This window comes from Phaethon aethereus, assembly GCF_964289735.1.
Source record: "Phaethon aethereus genome assembly, chromosome: 2".
In the NCBI taxonomy this organism is placed as follows: domain Eukaryota; kingdom Metazoa; phylum Chordata; class Aves; order Phaethontiformes; family Phaethontidae; genus Phaethon; species Phaethon aethereus.
The window spans coordinates 129,340,429-129,356,961 of record NC_138582.1 but is presented as its reverse complement, the minus strand read 5'-3'; the positions used below and the strand labels follow the sequence as shown (position 1 = coordinate 129,356,961).

Genomic DNA, 16,533 nt, shown 5'->3' with positions numbered 1-16,533 from the left:
TGGACAGAGGAGCAGACTTGTTGGTTACACAGCTGTATTGTATGGTTGAGATCTCTCTCTCTCTGTAAATACTAACTTCTTTAATTCTTCTTCTCATTGATTGCCCTCATTAATATTTTGGGAGAGTTTTTTAAGCAGCTTCTATAAAGAAACTAAAGTCTCTAAAACATCACAAAAGGAAATCTCAGAATCGGGCCACTTCAGAAAAAAAGCCACAAAATTACTCTGCTGTATAAGGTTTCAAAATTTCCAGGTTCCTGTTTAGACAACTGCCTGTAGATGGGATTATTAAAGATGACAGTCTTGAGAAAATCAGACCTTTTTACAGGCAGTTGGATAAATCATTTCCAAGTAGAGGAAAAATACAATGACTAGTGGTTTTACAAAACCAACTTTCTGAGGAACAGAGAATATACAGTCATTGAAAAAATATTACTGCCTTACTTACGGTATACATAATAATCAGAATATCTGTGTGTACTTATATTAGAAATAATCCTGTATAAATCATTCTCAATTACTGAAATGGCTGACTACTGCAGAATATTTTACACTAATATTTCTTAAAGTAAGATACTGATTTTTTTTTTTTAGAAGACTTAAAAAAATTTCTTGCATGAAATCATCAGTCTGTCATCAGGAAGTAAAAGAGCCATTTAGCTGATCCATTCATTGCTAATACATTGCACATGATTTTTTTCTTTTCCCTTCATTTTTCATCATTTCTGATGAAGAGCAGGAGCTTGGAATAATTTTTTTATAAGTGATCAAATCCACATATCAAATGGATTTAAAATCCAAAACTTTCAATATATTGCACCCATTCATGACAAGTCTTTCTAGTCTGTTTGAGCTGGTCTGCTTTAGCCCTGTCTACCTCTCTGTCCTGCGTTGCCTCTAAGGTTTCCACAGAAACTAAAAAGTCAATGCTGTTCTAAAGAATGCTTTCTTCCCTACTACACCTCTTAAATCTTCCAGCTGCTATGGTGTTCCTATGCTATCTGTCTGCACTCAGTCACCTCATCCTTTTAAATTAGATTTAGAATTTTAAAATATAGTGCCTGATGGTGCCACCCCACTGTTGTGTGTCATGCTTTCTGTTTAGAAAGATAGAATGGTAAATCACAACAGTTGTGGGTAAGGGGAAATGTTGTGAAATTAAAAAGTAGTTACGTTTTGAAAAATAAATGGCAATCCTGGGTAAGAAAAAAACGCAAGGAAAAGCAAATTAGGAGTAACATGGCAGTAATATCACTTGGCAAGTTACAGGGTTGGAGGTCATATTGGAAGGTCCCGGGACAGTCTATTCTTTTTTTTTTTTTTTTTTAGTGTTTTTCATTTCTAGTTACTTGTGTTTTCCTGTTTTGCTAAAATACGGCTACAAATCATGCTTGATATAATTTACCTTACGGGCAAATGAGGCTGATAAATATTTTCTCTTACTTACACTATGCTGTCCATTCCAAAAGAGCTGGAACTGCAGTTAGTGGTATTACTTTAAAAGAAAATGAAACAGAAGATGTGGCAAAAGAGAATTGAGCCCATAGACGTGTAATAGGAGGCAAATGATTGTTTCCGGCGCTAAAGCCTTCTGTGAAGGGTTTTATGTAATTTTGTTCAGCTGAACAAAGTGGAGAATACTTAACAAAATTGCCATTTTTAAAATCTCATTGTGAATACTCAGCATGCTGTGATCATACACTGTGTAATGGTGTTTGCAATGAATAAATTGCTGTAGATACTATAATATAAATAACTGTTTTGTGCATTAAGAAGCAGTTCCCTTCATGATGGCTTCTGTCGCAGGAACATTCTGAAGACAGGACTTTAGAGAATAAAAGCATCAAAGTACCCTTTGAATAATACCAGTCTGCTGAAGTGCTACGATACTTTTAATAGTTTTTAGTAGTATTATTTAGAAGTGAATAATAAAAGCAACTAAGTGATATTCACTTTGGCCTTAATCTATTTGTTATTTTTACGGTGGCCAAAACTTATTAAACACAACACAGCTTCAGCAGCTTCAGACAATAATTTTTAATGGCTCCAGCGACAGGAGGGCAGAGAAGGTTAATCAGAAGAAAAAAAGGATGTGGCACACTGACCTGGTGTTCTGCGGGTTTGCTGCAAGAAAATGGCAGGAAGCCCCAAATTTAAAGTGCATATCGCTTTGGCTGATAAATGGACCTCTAGAAACACCTTGCTAAAACTAGAGAAGATTCACAGTGGAAAAATGCCATACCATACTGAATTCAGTCGCTCTCAATAAGCATAAGCAGCAGTATCTTGTGTTGTCCTGCAGTATGTTGCTGCTCCTTTGACAGCTCATTGGGATCAGTTTTCCTCAACATTCTTCCAATCACGTTTACCACAAACATATTGGTTCCAAAGTGTAGATGAAAATGGTTACTGGCTTCAATAAAAAACATGTGATAAAAGCAGGATATAACCACTCTGAAGGAATTGTAGCATGGCTTAGGAAAATGTCTTAATATCCTCCTTCTCTTACTGCTTGCCTAAAAGTACTTTTTTTTTAAGTTTCTTATGGAAAGATGGTCTCAATCAGAAAACTGGAAGAACTGGAAGAAAGTATGATATAAATTTTTCAGCTGAATTATCTTGCTGTAATAGAAACTAAGTGGTGTAAGGGATTTGTCTGAAGTTTCTCTTTCTGCCAAAGCCTTTCTGAGTGACAAGTGGCCCAGTCACTTCACCCTTAGTTTCCGTTATGAATAATTAAGTCTAATGAAAAATACCTACTCAAAAATCATGCTTACCTCATCTAATTATGTTGATATTCCAACACACGTAAGACACAAATTCCAAGTAATATTGCAGGATGACCAAAAATACTGGATCTAGCACACACCCAAATTGGAGTGTTAGATCATGGAATGCCAAGCTTTTTCACTACATGTAGTGTCTAGTTAAAGTAAAATGAAAAACTCTTTAACAATTTTCTTAGAGTAATTCAGATCTCTTGGGCCTCAAATTTAATGCTGAAAATTTTCTAGCTTTGATCTAGATTATAAGTAGTAAGAACCATGAGCATCTTCCAGCATTTTAATAATGGCACTTTTTACACCACCTAGATGATAAATTAAAAAAAAAAAAAAAAAAGGAAGATTTTAGGAGTTTTCAGCAGATTTTCAGGAAAAAAGAAATGAAAAAAAGGTTACACATTCTGAAGGTACAAGTTTGGGGAGGGTTTATTTCTTGATGAGACTTTAAGTCATCACTATTATAGCCCAACTAAGCACTTACCTCTAATTCTGAAGGGGTTTATTTCTTTAATTGTTCTTTGATTTTACTGCTTGGAGACTAGCCTGCTAATTTTATTCATAGCAGAGGTGTTATTAACCATACAACTGTGCCCATTGCCACAGGCAGTCTCCGTGCTCACTGCTATCTCTTTGTTTTTGTTTTGTAGAAACGTATTCCTTTGGCTGCTGTGGCAACTGTTTATTACATACATTTATAAAAGTACCTACTGATATCACTGTAGCATCTGGGCAGGCAGCTGTGATTCCCTTTCCCTTCCCTATGCCACCGTTGCTGCAGCTCCTGCTCTGCTCGCTCTTCATTTTCTACATCTCAGAAGAAGGGCAACAGGGGAGGAAAGAAATAAAATGAGTAACTGCTGTACTGTAACAAAATCCCCCTGCATCATTTTCCACCCCCTCCTCGTTTCTGGAGAAAGATGAAAAAGAGCAGGATGTGTTGATGGCTGTTGAGAAAAAGAAAGAAGGTGTTATGGGGAGGGGGATCTGCGTGTACCCGAAGGGAGAAAGGATCCACCATGGTGAAGGGGCAATGAATTATTACACAGAGAGGGGGTGGGAGAGGCACCACCCTCAAGCAGAAAGTAGAACATACAGGTTCTACAAGAAGAATTGTCAGTAACAAGGGAAGGCTCGAGAGGTGGTGGATCAGGTGTGCTTCCAGAACGGAGAGGAGAGAGAACTGGGAGAAGGGCAGAAGAAATTGGACAGGTAACCAGTGCTGCTGGCGCTGTTTGCATCCGTTCCCAAGCCGAAGACGCACGCCAGCGGGAAAGCAGGGCGGAGCTGCGGCTGCTCACAGGACTGTGATGCCAGTGCTCCTCGATGGCATGATTGTGCATTTTGTCGAACAGGGCTGCGCTGGGTGTGCAGGTGGGTCCGAGTCACCTGGTGACGGTAGCATCAGCATAGCTCCTGTTGACTTACTGCTTCCCAAATTGAGATTATCCAGCAACCGCTTTGCCGGCACAGCCCCACTGCTGGTAACGTGGCTGTCCCCAGGCACAGGGAGAGCCCCGAGCTGTGGTACAGACCAAAGCAATGCTTTCACTTAGGGACGGTTTCAGTACTGGCACCATGTTCGGAACAGAGAGCAGAGGTATCTACTGGGTTTATTTTAATGAGACTTCGTATGAGCTTCTCAAGAGACGTATCTAACTGAAAGCCAAATCTGCAATCTTCTGTTTTGTCACATCCATCCTCTTCCCTCACCAGCTGTGCTCTCAAATTATTTTGCCAATCTTCCAATACTTTTGTATCCACCCTCTGGGCAACTGGATTCCCAGAAACATTCACAGAGGGCAGCTAGAGGCATGATCTGCTCCAGCATAACTGTTAGATGTGCAAGAAACAGGACTGCAGAAGAAAAAGTGTTGTATGTCTTATAAATGGAGATAATTCTGTGGTGAGCTTCTCTCCTCAGACGGAGATCTCTGAAATAGTAAAGTCAAGGCTCTGTGTAGTAGAAGAAAGGGAAGAGGAAGAGATTTGAGTGTATCTCTCTTTCTGCTGTCATATGTTACCAGAGATAGTTGAGAGGGTCTGCATCTGCCATGGACTGCACCTAGTGCAGGGGAACCCCAGTTCTGATGTGTGTTTCTATATTTCTGTTCAGATTAGGTAATGCAGTAATAAGAAAGAATTGCCATAGACAATGCCAATGGAAAGTGAGTTCATGGACAAAGTTAGTATAATGTCCTGGTCCTGCTTTATTCAGACCTGTTCTAAAGGATGAGGATAAAAATGAACTTAAACTCACACAGTCCAGAAGAATCTTTCCATTCCTTTCTGAGTCCTGAGGAAAGGGAAGGCCTCCCAGACATCTCACTTTCCTGTTTTATTTGGCCTGATCGCTCACACGCACCCCCCCCGTTTGTGTGTCGGAACTAAAAGGCATTTTAAGTTACAATTCCTTTTCTTACTTCTTTGTTTAGTGCTATAGGCTTGTCTTTCCCTTGTGTTAAAAAGCACAGTTATACTTTAAATGTGGATACCAGCAAGATTCAGAGACCAAGAATGGAAGGGAAGGCATTGAACTAGTCCTTATTTTCTACAGTGTAAGGTTACGCTACCCCAGCTACAGATGTTGGAGAAGAAGGGGACCCCTCAATCAGAAACATAGGTTAGATTAGAAAATAATATTTTTTGACTAATTTATTCCATATGACTACTTGATAAACACATGGGATACTGTTATTTCTTTGAAATTCTGTATTTTTACTTTTTTCAGTTATTCTCTGGAAATCGAGTAAATTTTTATACAAATCACAACTCTGATAAAACTAAAAATCAACTGTACTTTCAAAACTTCTCCAGGTAGGTTTTCATCTGGTATGTCTCATAGATGCTGTTGTTTTCATACAACTCTCCTAATACATTATTTTAAATTTAATATGTTAGAATATTCTAAATGCAGGGAAAGCTTGGTGTTTATAATGCATTTTACTGGGCAAGCAGTTTTTAGCAGCACTACTTTCAAGTGACTGCCTGCCTAAAACATGTTGAGGGAATAGAAAATGCTCAGTGCGTTAAGCATATTTAAAGCAAAGCAAATTCAGTTACAGTAGCATTTAAAGTATTTTGCTACTAACTGTAGCTGATGTGCATACGTTTCGCCTGCAAGTATGTATGTGTGAAGCAGAGGCAGAACTAAAGTGTATAAGGAGAGGCAAAGGAGAGTGAAGTACAAAGGAGACCATTTTGCATGTTTTGGCTCCTTTGTCCTGAATTCCATACACCCATACTGATGGCATTCTGGAAGAGGAAGAAGGCTGGCACCATGTCCGCCCACCCCAGCCCTGCCGGCGTGCAAAGCTCCTCAGCGGGAAAACCGGGTGATATTCTGTGCAGGGTCTCATCAGCTGCAGGGGCATAATGACAGCCAAGAGGCAGCTCTCGACAAGCCTTTTGATAACTTCTCCCGGGTCTTTATGCTCAGCTGCACCTCCTGGGTCCTGCATTACAAGTTCCACCTGGGAGATAACGCTGGAAACATGGGGGGAACCAGCTCCAGAGTCGCACCGCGTGCTTCCCACGGGACTCTTCCTTGCCTCGTCCCGCAGAGTCACGAGGGTTTCAGCATCAGGGCTCAAACTGGGAGGCTGCGCTACTGGTCTGACAGCAGACCTGTCCTTCTCCTAACCCCCTTGTCCTCATAGTCCAGCCACTTCCACCTGGAGCTGCACAGCCACCGTTACTCTCCCCTGAAGCTGACTGATTCGGCAGCGGGTTGGTAGCAGGCAGCGTGCGTACGCTCTGGCCCCGGGTCAGTCGAGTTCAAGACAGATTTAGTGTGCCCTTTGCCGAGCGGGTGCACGTCTGAATCCGTCCTTCCAAAGATAACAGAACTTCAAGCACTGAGATGTTTGGTTTGCTTTCTTTGAGATCTGTGGTTTGGTTGCCAGTAACATTAATAGAGCTGGAATATAAATCATCCTGAATGTAAAACATTTGGGCTTCAGTGTGCCGGGCAGATATCCATGTAGAGAGAAGGGCAATTAAATCCTCTTGCATTATAAGCCTTATAGAATAAGGCTCTGGCTGAGGTCTTGCACATATGGGAATTTTCTCTGGTGAATCCTGACGAGTCGTCCTTCTGGTTGCCAATAATGTGAATAAATAAAAGGCTTAACAATTAGGAAAGAAGGAAAACAAAGATAATACACCTGTCAAACTTCTTGTATTATTAATGTGCAAGTGAAAAAACGTTATGCTTGTGCGTGCTGTTGCCCTTAATACCAGCTGTTGACTGTGCACAGATCGCTATTCTACATCGGCTGAACAGCCTTGCTGCCAGCAAGCACGCTAACAGGCAGCGTTGATAGCAGCAGTCTTCCCGCACTCCATACAATTCAAGCTATTCTTCAAATTAATAATAATACTTAATAAAGCTTCATCTCTCATTTGCAAAGAAAACCTTCAATTAATGTTAATCAGCATCCTCAGAATGTGATCAGGCTGGGCTTGTAGCTGGACGTGCCGAAACAGTTCAACTGGCAGATGGAGCATTTTCCAACTATTCTAATTAATGACTGCGCATTTCAAATGTTAATGCAATTAAATAAAGAGGCAAAACAAATAAAAATAATACACATTATGGAAATGCCACTATCGGAGAGAGTTCTGATCAAAAAAGTGAGCCTCACTCAAAACCAAAAAGGGCCCAGCCATTCCGTCCTGGCTACATAAGGTCTAAAAAAGACAGGGCTTGCTTTTGTTACTTGCTGTTTCCAACCATTTTTCAGGGATCAACATTTATATCACTTCCATTTTAACCTGCTGGCATCAACTGAGTCATTGCTTCTCCAAGTATTAGAACATTTTTCTGCAGAAAATGAGAAAGGATTTCCTTCACACATTATGGGCTTTTTTTGTGTAAGATTTAGACTGCCCCTGCTTCTTGCCTTTTCTATTTGAACTAATTGCCTGATTTTTTTTTTTTAAGGGTTTTACTTTCTGTGAACCTTGTATACCATAGCACTGATGTAGGACCACATTCATTTGGGCTTATAAAGAGTTCAATTAGCCCCTTAATGCCTAGTTCAGTCACAATTAAACCTTCCCTGTTGACTCGGGATTGGTCTTTCTAAAGGCAGTGGAGGTGTTCTTAATTATTCATTCTCTGGTTTGTTTCTTACAGCAGTCTCAGCTGTGCTTTATTATTCAAAGGTTAATGCAAACTGAGAACTGGGTAAATTAAATTTGTTTGGCAGCTAGCAACCTGATGTATTATAGACACTGTGAAATATGGATGGCAACACTCCTGCTACTGTGACACTTAAAAAGTCAGATTTTCTCTTTAAAACAATTGCTAGTTTTGTTACTATGGCTGATAGAAAATGAATGTTCCATAATGTTATAGTCTCTATAACCCGTGTTTGTTAAGAAAGCACGTAGTTTAGAAAGCCAAGAAGCAGTAGCAGCTATTATAGAAAATTGATGTAGGTACCATGACTAATGAAGTACACCGCGCAGTACTAGCTCACGCAGTTGCATGCAGGGAATCATGCAGTCAGAAGTTTTAATGAAGGGAGCCCAAGGAATTTTAGGTGAAAGAGGGTTTTATTAACTTTCAGTGAACAAAATGAATAGTTGAGCAGTGAACATGGCATGATGTCGTATAATAATTGTATGCCTTGGGTACATTGTGAGGCATGGAGCACAGCCAAGAACTTTCATCTGTTCTACACACAGGGTTATTTCACAAACCCCTGCATGCCGTGGAAATCATTATTGCAAGCATAACAAGAATTGTTTCACAAGAAATGCCTTAAGACAACACCACATCACTTACTTGAAATATCTACCAGCACTGCCTTCCTCTGAAAAATACTAATCAGGTATCTAGAAGTCACCATCCCAACAGGTCCTAATTAAAATTCAGGTCCTGTATCAGTGACTGGTATCAGCAGGCTGTGAACCGAAAAGAAGTCTTCATACTCCTTAAGAGGCCACCCTGAGTAAATATGTATTTCTATGTATGAGCATAAAATTGTATGAAAGGAGGCTGTGTTGACTTTTGGAAGAGTCATGCCCGAGAACTTGTATTAGTTTTTAATTTGATTTTGTCAGGAATTGACTGTGTGGGTGAGAGATTTTTCTTGTTTCACATACAGGATTATGTTTTGTACATTTTACATATTGTTTCATTACTGTGGTTTTAAACGAGGACTTGGAACTAACGTAATCTAACAGTTTAACCCGCTTCCTGTTTATAATATTTTTAAGAGAGGGTAACGATTGCAGAGTAAAGCAGCCTTCTGCACTAGTGACTGGAGACCTTAGGTTAGTAACTTAGTGCAGCTGCAAGGTCGTTCGTACACTGCTCAGTCTTTAGCACACTCCGTGCTGTATAATAATGTGTGTAATTACACTGCTTCTGACTGATGAGGTAGGTGGATGAGGAGGTAGGTGAAAATAGGATGGCTTGTGAAGCAAGGCAGTGACAAGACATCTCTGCAAAGTTTCTGTATCCTTGCACTGTAAATACTTCACATCTGCCCACTAAAATATTTGAGAGAAGACAGTTGGGAATTTTTTTGTGCTTATTTGAATAATTTATAATGTGAGTTTAATACTTCTTCCTGGGTGAATATATCACTTCACTGACAGAGCTTAGGACATCAGCTACATGTTTTATCCAGAACTAACTTAATGAATGTGATACACAATTTTAGCTTGTAGTGTTACTGCAAAACCAGCAGTACTACTAATAAGAGTATAGCTGATGCAGTATATTCTTGATTGTATGTGGTTATTATGTTATATTTTTGTTTTCTATTTTAGTGCTGGACCCAAAGGAGACAACATTTATGAATGGAGGTCAACTATACTGGGGCCTCCAGGGTCTGTATATGAAGGTGGAGTTTTCTTCCTTGACATTACCTTTTCACCGGACTATCCTTTTAAACCACCTAAGGTTAGTAGGAGGATATTAAAAGTCTGATAGGAGTCCTCTCCTTGTGATACTTTTTTATGTGTATGTTGATATATTGTTGTAGGATGAAATATAAAACTTTCAAGGCAATAATGAATATTTAAACTGAGTATTTTGTTGGAAAGAATTTTAATAGCTGCCTGAAATTTGCCTGCATGTTGCCAGTATAGCTGGATGGATGTGGATGGATATGGATTTATTTAACAAATGGTTGCATAATTTCCAGCAGTTACTTGTTTGATTTGGGTTTGTTTCTAATATGAAAGCATTTGTATTTAAGTTGCACCCTTTATAAACAGTTGAAGATATTTAATCTTTCCTGTTGACCCATATCATTCACCAGGAGTCTGTGGCAGTCTGACAAAAATACGCACCTTTTGCACTACCCCATCTAAATTACTTGTGCAGATGCAAGAGGCACTATTGTTCATGAAGTTTTAAGTAGTTGCTTTACATCAGTTTTCTGGAAGAATGTAGAAATATGGCAACAAAGGCAAGGAACTGAGGTGAAAGACAGAGATTTACAGAATTCCTTACAGATTCATTTTCTAATGCTGTCAGTAATGACACTAACCACAAACGTGGAACTGTACCAATAACATGAAGGTGGCAGATCATTACCATGATCGAGTAGGCTTGGAATATCAAACAGGAAAAATCTAGTGATTATGAAGACTGGAAAAACAGGAATGGGATGAAATGCGGTAATGCAGAGTGTCATCGATAACCAGTAGTAATAATTGCTGAGGGAGGTTGTCAAAATGGGGCTGTATTGGGTGCTTACAGGATTATTACAAACCACCCACCTAATGCATCTATTAAAAAGGCAAATACACTCCTAAGATACGTCCTCTGGCACTGTCTATAGAGATAAGGAATTACCAATGTCATATACAAGACACTTGTAAGACCTTATCGGGAAGACTGAGTGCAATTCTTAACACACATGTTCACTAACAGGAACAGAAACTGGGAAAATTTACCCCACAGGCTTGTTAATAGAATCAAATAAATTGATGGGCTTGTTTTTTATGAAAAGAGGTGAATTGTTCACCTTGCCAGTGTGGAGAATGAGGGTCTGGAAGGGAAGAGCTATGGGAGCAAAAGTATTTACCTTCTTTTTGACACGTTTGTGAAAGGGTTGGTATGCCACTGTTGGTCTATAATAGAAGGGTATTGCATTGGAAGAGAGAATAGCTGATTCCTATTTGATTGCCATGAGTACACTATTAAAAGAGAAGTGTTTATATACAGAATTTTAATGCCACAGTAGTAATGTTTATAGTAGTTACTATTGATGTTATCAGGAAAAGTTTTTTAAAATAATGAGAGATGCGAATTTCAAGTATTTGTCATTCTGTAAATTGGACTTTCCCAGCCACTGAGCTAAAGATGGGTCAGCATAGCAGTATTAGAATGGTCTAACTTTGTTTCCCAGTTTTAGTGTTCCAGTTTAGGGAAGCTACGAGGTGACTGACAAGTCCTACAGGGGTTCTACACCTTGTTGACTGCACATTTTCTGATTAAGATAACTGTGATTACACAGTGAAGAAAGAATTTGTAACTTTATAACTTCTCCTTCAGTTAGTTAAAGCTTTGGGCACGTGGAGTTTGGGCGATGCCCTGTTCTTCCTGCCTCCCTCCCAGCCCAGGCCAGTCCAGATTTCTTACTTGCTGTACATGGTCCGTCTTGACAGGCTCCTTTTGTTTGCTTCTTTGCTGGCCTTAGTCTCTTTGTAGTAGTTGTAATGCAAGGGTTATGTTCAGACCCCCAGCAAATTAAAATTATCTTATTTAGGGGATATTGGCATATCCACTAAATGGATTTATTGAGTATAAAATAGAACTTGAAGTCCTCTCCGAGATCCAAACCTAATATGTGAAGAACTAGATCTGAAAGTCAAGTTGGAGGGATATCTTTTGTCATTCTCTCTCTTGAATCTGTTGAGTCTTAAGGCAATATATGCAATAGACATCCTTTTAAAATAGAAGGTGGAGGTCCAGTTTGCTGTTTCACCACGAGGTAAAGACTTTTTTGATCCACTCTCAGTTGTGTTTGGTGACTGTTACTTTGAGACATGAGTAATGCAGCTGTGCATTGCTTATTAGTGAAATACCAAGCAAAGAAGTCATTCTTGTCCTGCTTTATAGCAGATTTTTTGTCTGCCTTTCTCTTGATGCCAGTTGTCATTGTAAGAAATGTGTGCATATAAATCATATGAAAATGTACTGCTTGATAAAGGATGAGAGAGTTGATGATGCTGTATTGTATTACTAAAAAGACAGTATTGATGATGAGGGAAATTGTTATCTGTAAGAAAGTAATGAGTACATGCGCGCAGGGGACTAATGTCAGATATAACTGACTATGTCACTAGCATATTTAGTACACATGGATTCTTATTCTATTCACTTCAGCCACTGTTGTAAATGACCTCAATTTTCAGTCCTGCTGTAGGAACTTTCAAACTGTTGCTATTTCATTACACCTATGTTCCAGACCCTATGAAACCGATTCATAGGTAAAATAGTTTGGGAAATCCCTTGAATAAAGCAGCGTGGGAAGATGACTGCCTGTCATAAGGTAGCTGCTGCCAGTCAGTATGGTTGGGAAATGATTGTTAAACATGTTCTCCACGTGCAAAGGAAAGGTATTGAGTACGTGGAACATAACATGTGTCCTCACAGTACGGTGCTATTTATGTCACTGTGTTGACATCTCTTCTACTTCGCCATAGGATTTGTGATATTTGGTGCTGTTCTCAAAATCATGGGTCCTAGGGTTATGGGAATAGATCATCTTAGGGTTTTTTTCCTAAGTATAGTCCCATTCCTTGTAGCTCTATCATCTTAAAAAATCTCGAGATAAAGTACAAGACTGTGGAATGTACAGAGAAAGACATAAAATGTATTCCTGAGTGTTGGCAAGATTACCCCCTTCTGCTAAGTACATAGCAGAAAGTGTCTAATTCACATTTCTCGCTATGATTGAATACATACATCCCTCCTGAGATTTCTATGGGCTGTTTTCATCCCTCTTTTACTATGAAGTAAGGAAACATTTAAATGAGTACTGTCAAAATTGATCTTCCAAAAGTGTGACCACAAAAGACCTGGGAAGAAACAGAAACCGTATTTCCCAGATGCAATTACTTGACCCAGCCTGAGGTTCCAAAGGCAAATGCCCATGTCATTTAACATAGGTACTGTTAAAGGGCCTAATCCAAAGTGTATTAAAATCTGCAGAAAGATTTCTGCAATCCCTTTCCCTTTATCTGTTCTCAGATGTTGTGCGCTCTGTTATCGTGCCTGTGTATGCTGCACATGGGTGTTGGGAAGGGTAAACTAATTTTTAAAATAAGAAAAATATATTGAAAGTGGATTCTGGATAAATGTCTTTTATTTTTATCATTATAATTAAAATATGTTTGTGGTGTAAACCTTGTTTGGTTTGTCTTATACAAAGTTCTCAGTATTTTCTCAAGGATCCAGGTTCCTTCTATAAAGAAGTTGATGCCTATTCTGATCATTTGGCACCCTGCTGCATATTGGAAAACATTAATTAAAATAAAATTAAACATCTGAGACCACGTTTTCACATGAAGAAAAGATGTTTGGCCTATATGTGGCGTTTTTTTAAACAAAAGTATAAAGTAATTTTCATTTGTCTTCTAGATAGTTAACCTGCTTTCCCACCTTATCTTTATCACATAAAAGAAACTGAATCACTCATTCATTCATGTTTTGTTTGAACAAAAAAAAAGTATCTATCCAAAACTTTCACTTTTATGTATTTCTTCAGTTTTTACACCTTTGTAGCCTTCAACATCACATCCTCTTAAGATTTTAAAATTTTGTCTCGATTCTTTACATGCTCTAATTATACTGTGTGGTCCAGTTCACATTCCTAGTGTTGTATACCCAAACATCACTGCCGTCAGGTTTCCCTTCCAGTCTTCACCAGACAGCCTTTCCCCTACAGGTCCATAGTTTTCTTTCTGTCTGTCCTTACCTGTCAGGGTGTCTCTAAAGTTAGACGACAAGCATAATATCAAATTAAGGTATTCTTCACCAAAACAGACTATACCGTGTCACTCAGAGTGTAATTTGCTCTCGTGATATTCATGGTTTTTCCCTTTGAAGTCAGTCTATTTCAGTCTTTCAACTTTGTCTCATGCCTTTCTGAAACTGGACTCCAGACTCTGCGAGCCAGAGGTCACTGACCCTTTCAGCTCTGCTTTCCTTTTACATCAGTGGCATTTTGCTTCACTCACAACTGAAGCACACTCATGCAGAGGAGGGAGTTGTTTTTCCCCAAAAAGTTTATCTGTGTGTGACTGATGCAGCCTGACTAGAAGTGATGGAGGGTCGTCTCAGCCTAACTCCAATTTATCTCTACAACCAGAGAACAGGATTTTTAGAACAGCTCATCTGAGAACTGACAAATTAGCTTTGGCTTTCTGGGAGGCTCTAATCAATTAAAAATATTTCCTCGCCTGCACTGCAAAGAAGCGTCTGTAGAACTGCGGGAATTAGCTGAGCACCCAGTTGGCTGAGTCAGCAAGAAAGTGGGCAGCCTGCAGAATCGCCGTTCTCTTTTCAGCTGCATCCTAAGTATCACGTTGACTTTATGAGATGCCAGGCAGAAGGAAGGTGTGGAACAGACAAAGCGAGGCATAGATGTCAACGTGATCTCACCTTCTGCTAACGGCCAGATGCTGCTGAGGCTTCAGTCTTGGTCACAAGGTGAATTTTCACCTCAGTCGAAAAATACAGCATCTCCCTTGTAGTGCAGTGGGCTGAAGAATAGAGAAAGCTGTGCTGTTCATAGCAGTCACTTAAAGAAATGAATAAAAATACTTAGATGGCCTGCCAAGGAAATAACCTTACATTTTTCCAGAGCCTTAATGACCCCTCAACCTTTTTTAGAAATACCTTTGAGATTTTCCTGCTAACTATCTTCCTTTCATCCTTAATGGATTCCGACAGTTGGCTCCTTGGCTTTAAGAAAGGAAAGCGTTCTCTCTTGCTCTCTCGCTCTCTCTTTGGGGTATTGAATGCATTATATAGCTACAGATAGATAGATTTCTCTTGGGAGGGGGTGTATCTGTGGGTGTAAGTGTATATAAATACATATACATGTATATGAATAGGGCTTATCACATACTTCCAACTGCCTGATCTTCAGTGAAATTTCTGTCCTTGGTCCACATAAGAAATTGGTGAGTTCCCCAAGTATGCAAACTTTTGATCTGAAATCCTTTAAAGTTTAGCCATCACAACAAATTAACACTGCATTGTTATGTACACTATAATTATTGAAGGAAGGGTAGTCATTTCATTATCCTGAATACTGTTCCTCTGGAGCAGGAAGCCTTGACAAATCAGGACGCCTTACCAGGGTCTTTCGTACAGGTGTTTGTAGAAAAATGAATGCTCTTCAAGGGAACTTTCCCCCCAGGAATTGTCACTGCAGTGGTGTCTGCATTTTCATCAAGATTAATCTTTATTAATAACTTCTACTCTCATATTTGACTGCATTCAGTCTATTACAGTGTCAATTCAATTTAGCTGTAGCTGATACAATATGGATATATCTATCATTATCCTAGTACTCTGCTAGCTTTATTTTTGAATTTGAGTGATTTATAAAATCTCTTAATCCCAACTCTACAATTAATCTTGCTAGGGACTTTAATCTCAGCTGACTGAAAAATGTATCACAGGACTTGAAAGCTGCAATATGCTAAATCACCTCTAAATCAAAATTAAAATAACAGAAAACTCCATTTCCTCCTTGTAAATCTCATATGTCTATCAACTGAAAAATTGTTCTCAGCATTTGAAGGCTTAGCTGTTCTAAATCAACTGTTGGGCTGTAAGGAGGGTCTCTTATTCTTGTAAATATAATGCAGAGTGTCTATAGAATCTGGTCTTAATGGCAATATTAAACATCTCTTCGATTTTTTATATGTAATTGTCATATAACACTAATCTCTATGCAGTAAATATCACTTTGTGGAATACTCCTGTGGTACAAAGTTTCTACCTATTTCATAAGTTCAGCCTCATGTACAAGGGGCAGTTCTTTTTATTCTTGGGTTTTACTCTACTTTTCATACTTATTTTATATGTGATTGGCTCTTAAGGACACTTTCATCTGCAGTGTAATAGAAAAGCAGTTTTTATAAGAGTAGATGAGGAAAAATAAGCATTCCTTGGTATTTCTAATCTAAATTGTTAAAGTGAACCTTACAAAGTAGACACACGTTTTAACTTGCATACGTCGCTATTAACACAGTTTACACTTGAAGCTCTCAAATTTGGAGTAACCTTAAGTGCAGCCTATTTGATCATCCCTGTTTACCATCTCTGCAACCTGGGTGTAGGCAGGGCTTCGACCTACCTTCTCTTGCCCCCCACCCCCAGATACTGCCATCGTATGACCAGCCTTCAGATGCGATGGTCTCCTGTCACTGTTATCCCTTACGTTCATTTGCCTCATCATACTTCTTTCATAGCCTCTGTCACATCACATTAGCTCTCAGTGCCACGCTGTGGTGCTCACAGCTTTTCTCAGCTGCCTCCTGCCCTCTCCATCCTCCTCCTCCTCCTCCTGATCGTCTGGTGGTCCCTCGCCTGACGCATTCCCACACCGCTGCCTCCCCCAGCCCCTTCGCTGTGCCTCCGCGCTCCCTTGTTCTTCCCCCAGCCTTGCTATTTACATCGTCTTGCTGAGAGCAGCCCGTGGATCCTTCATCCATGACAATAAATGGAGTTGGCAGGCTGTCCCAGCGAGCAAAAGCTTTGGGTGGC

At 39.5% G+C, this 16,533-nt stretch overlaps 1 protein-coding gene across 2 annotated transcripts in view; it reads left to right on the top strand.

Annotated features, from left to right (window-relative positions):
• LOC309417907 (ubiquitin-conjugating enzyme E2 E2) overlaps positions 1 to 16,533 on the top strand; it is a gene marked incomplete at both ends in the record, with an annotated part of 320,158 nt that overhangs the window by 158,686 nt on the left and 144,939 nt on the right. Inside the window, one exon of one of the 2 annotated variants that reach the window (XM_082015530.1) lies at positions 9,567 to 9,699. The exons of the other annotated variant lie outside the window; for it this stretch is intronic. Within the exon in view, the coding sequence (XP_081871656.1) occupies positions 9,567 to 9,699 (133 nt within the window). The remainder of the gene's footprint in view (positions 1 to 9,566; positions 9,700 to 16,533) is intronic. 2 annotated transcript variants of the gene reach the window in all.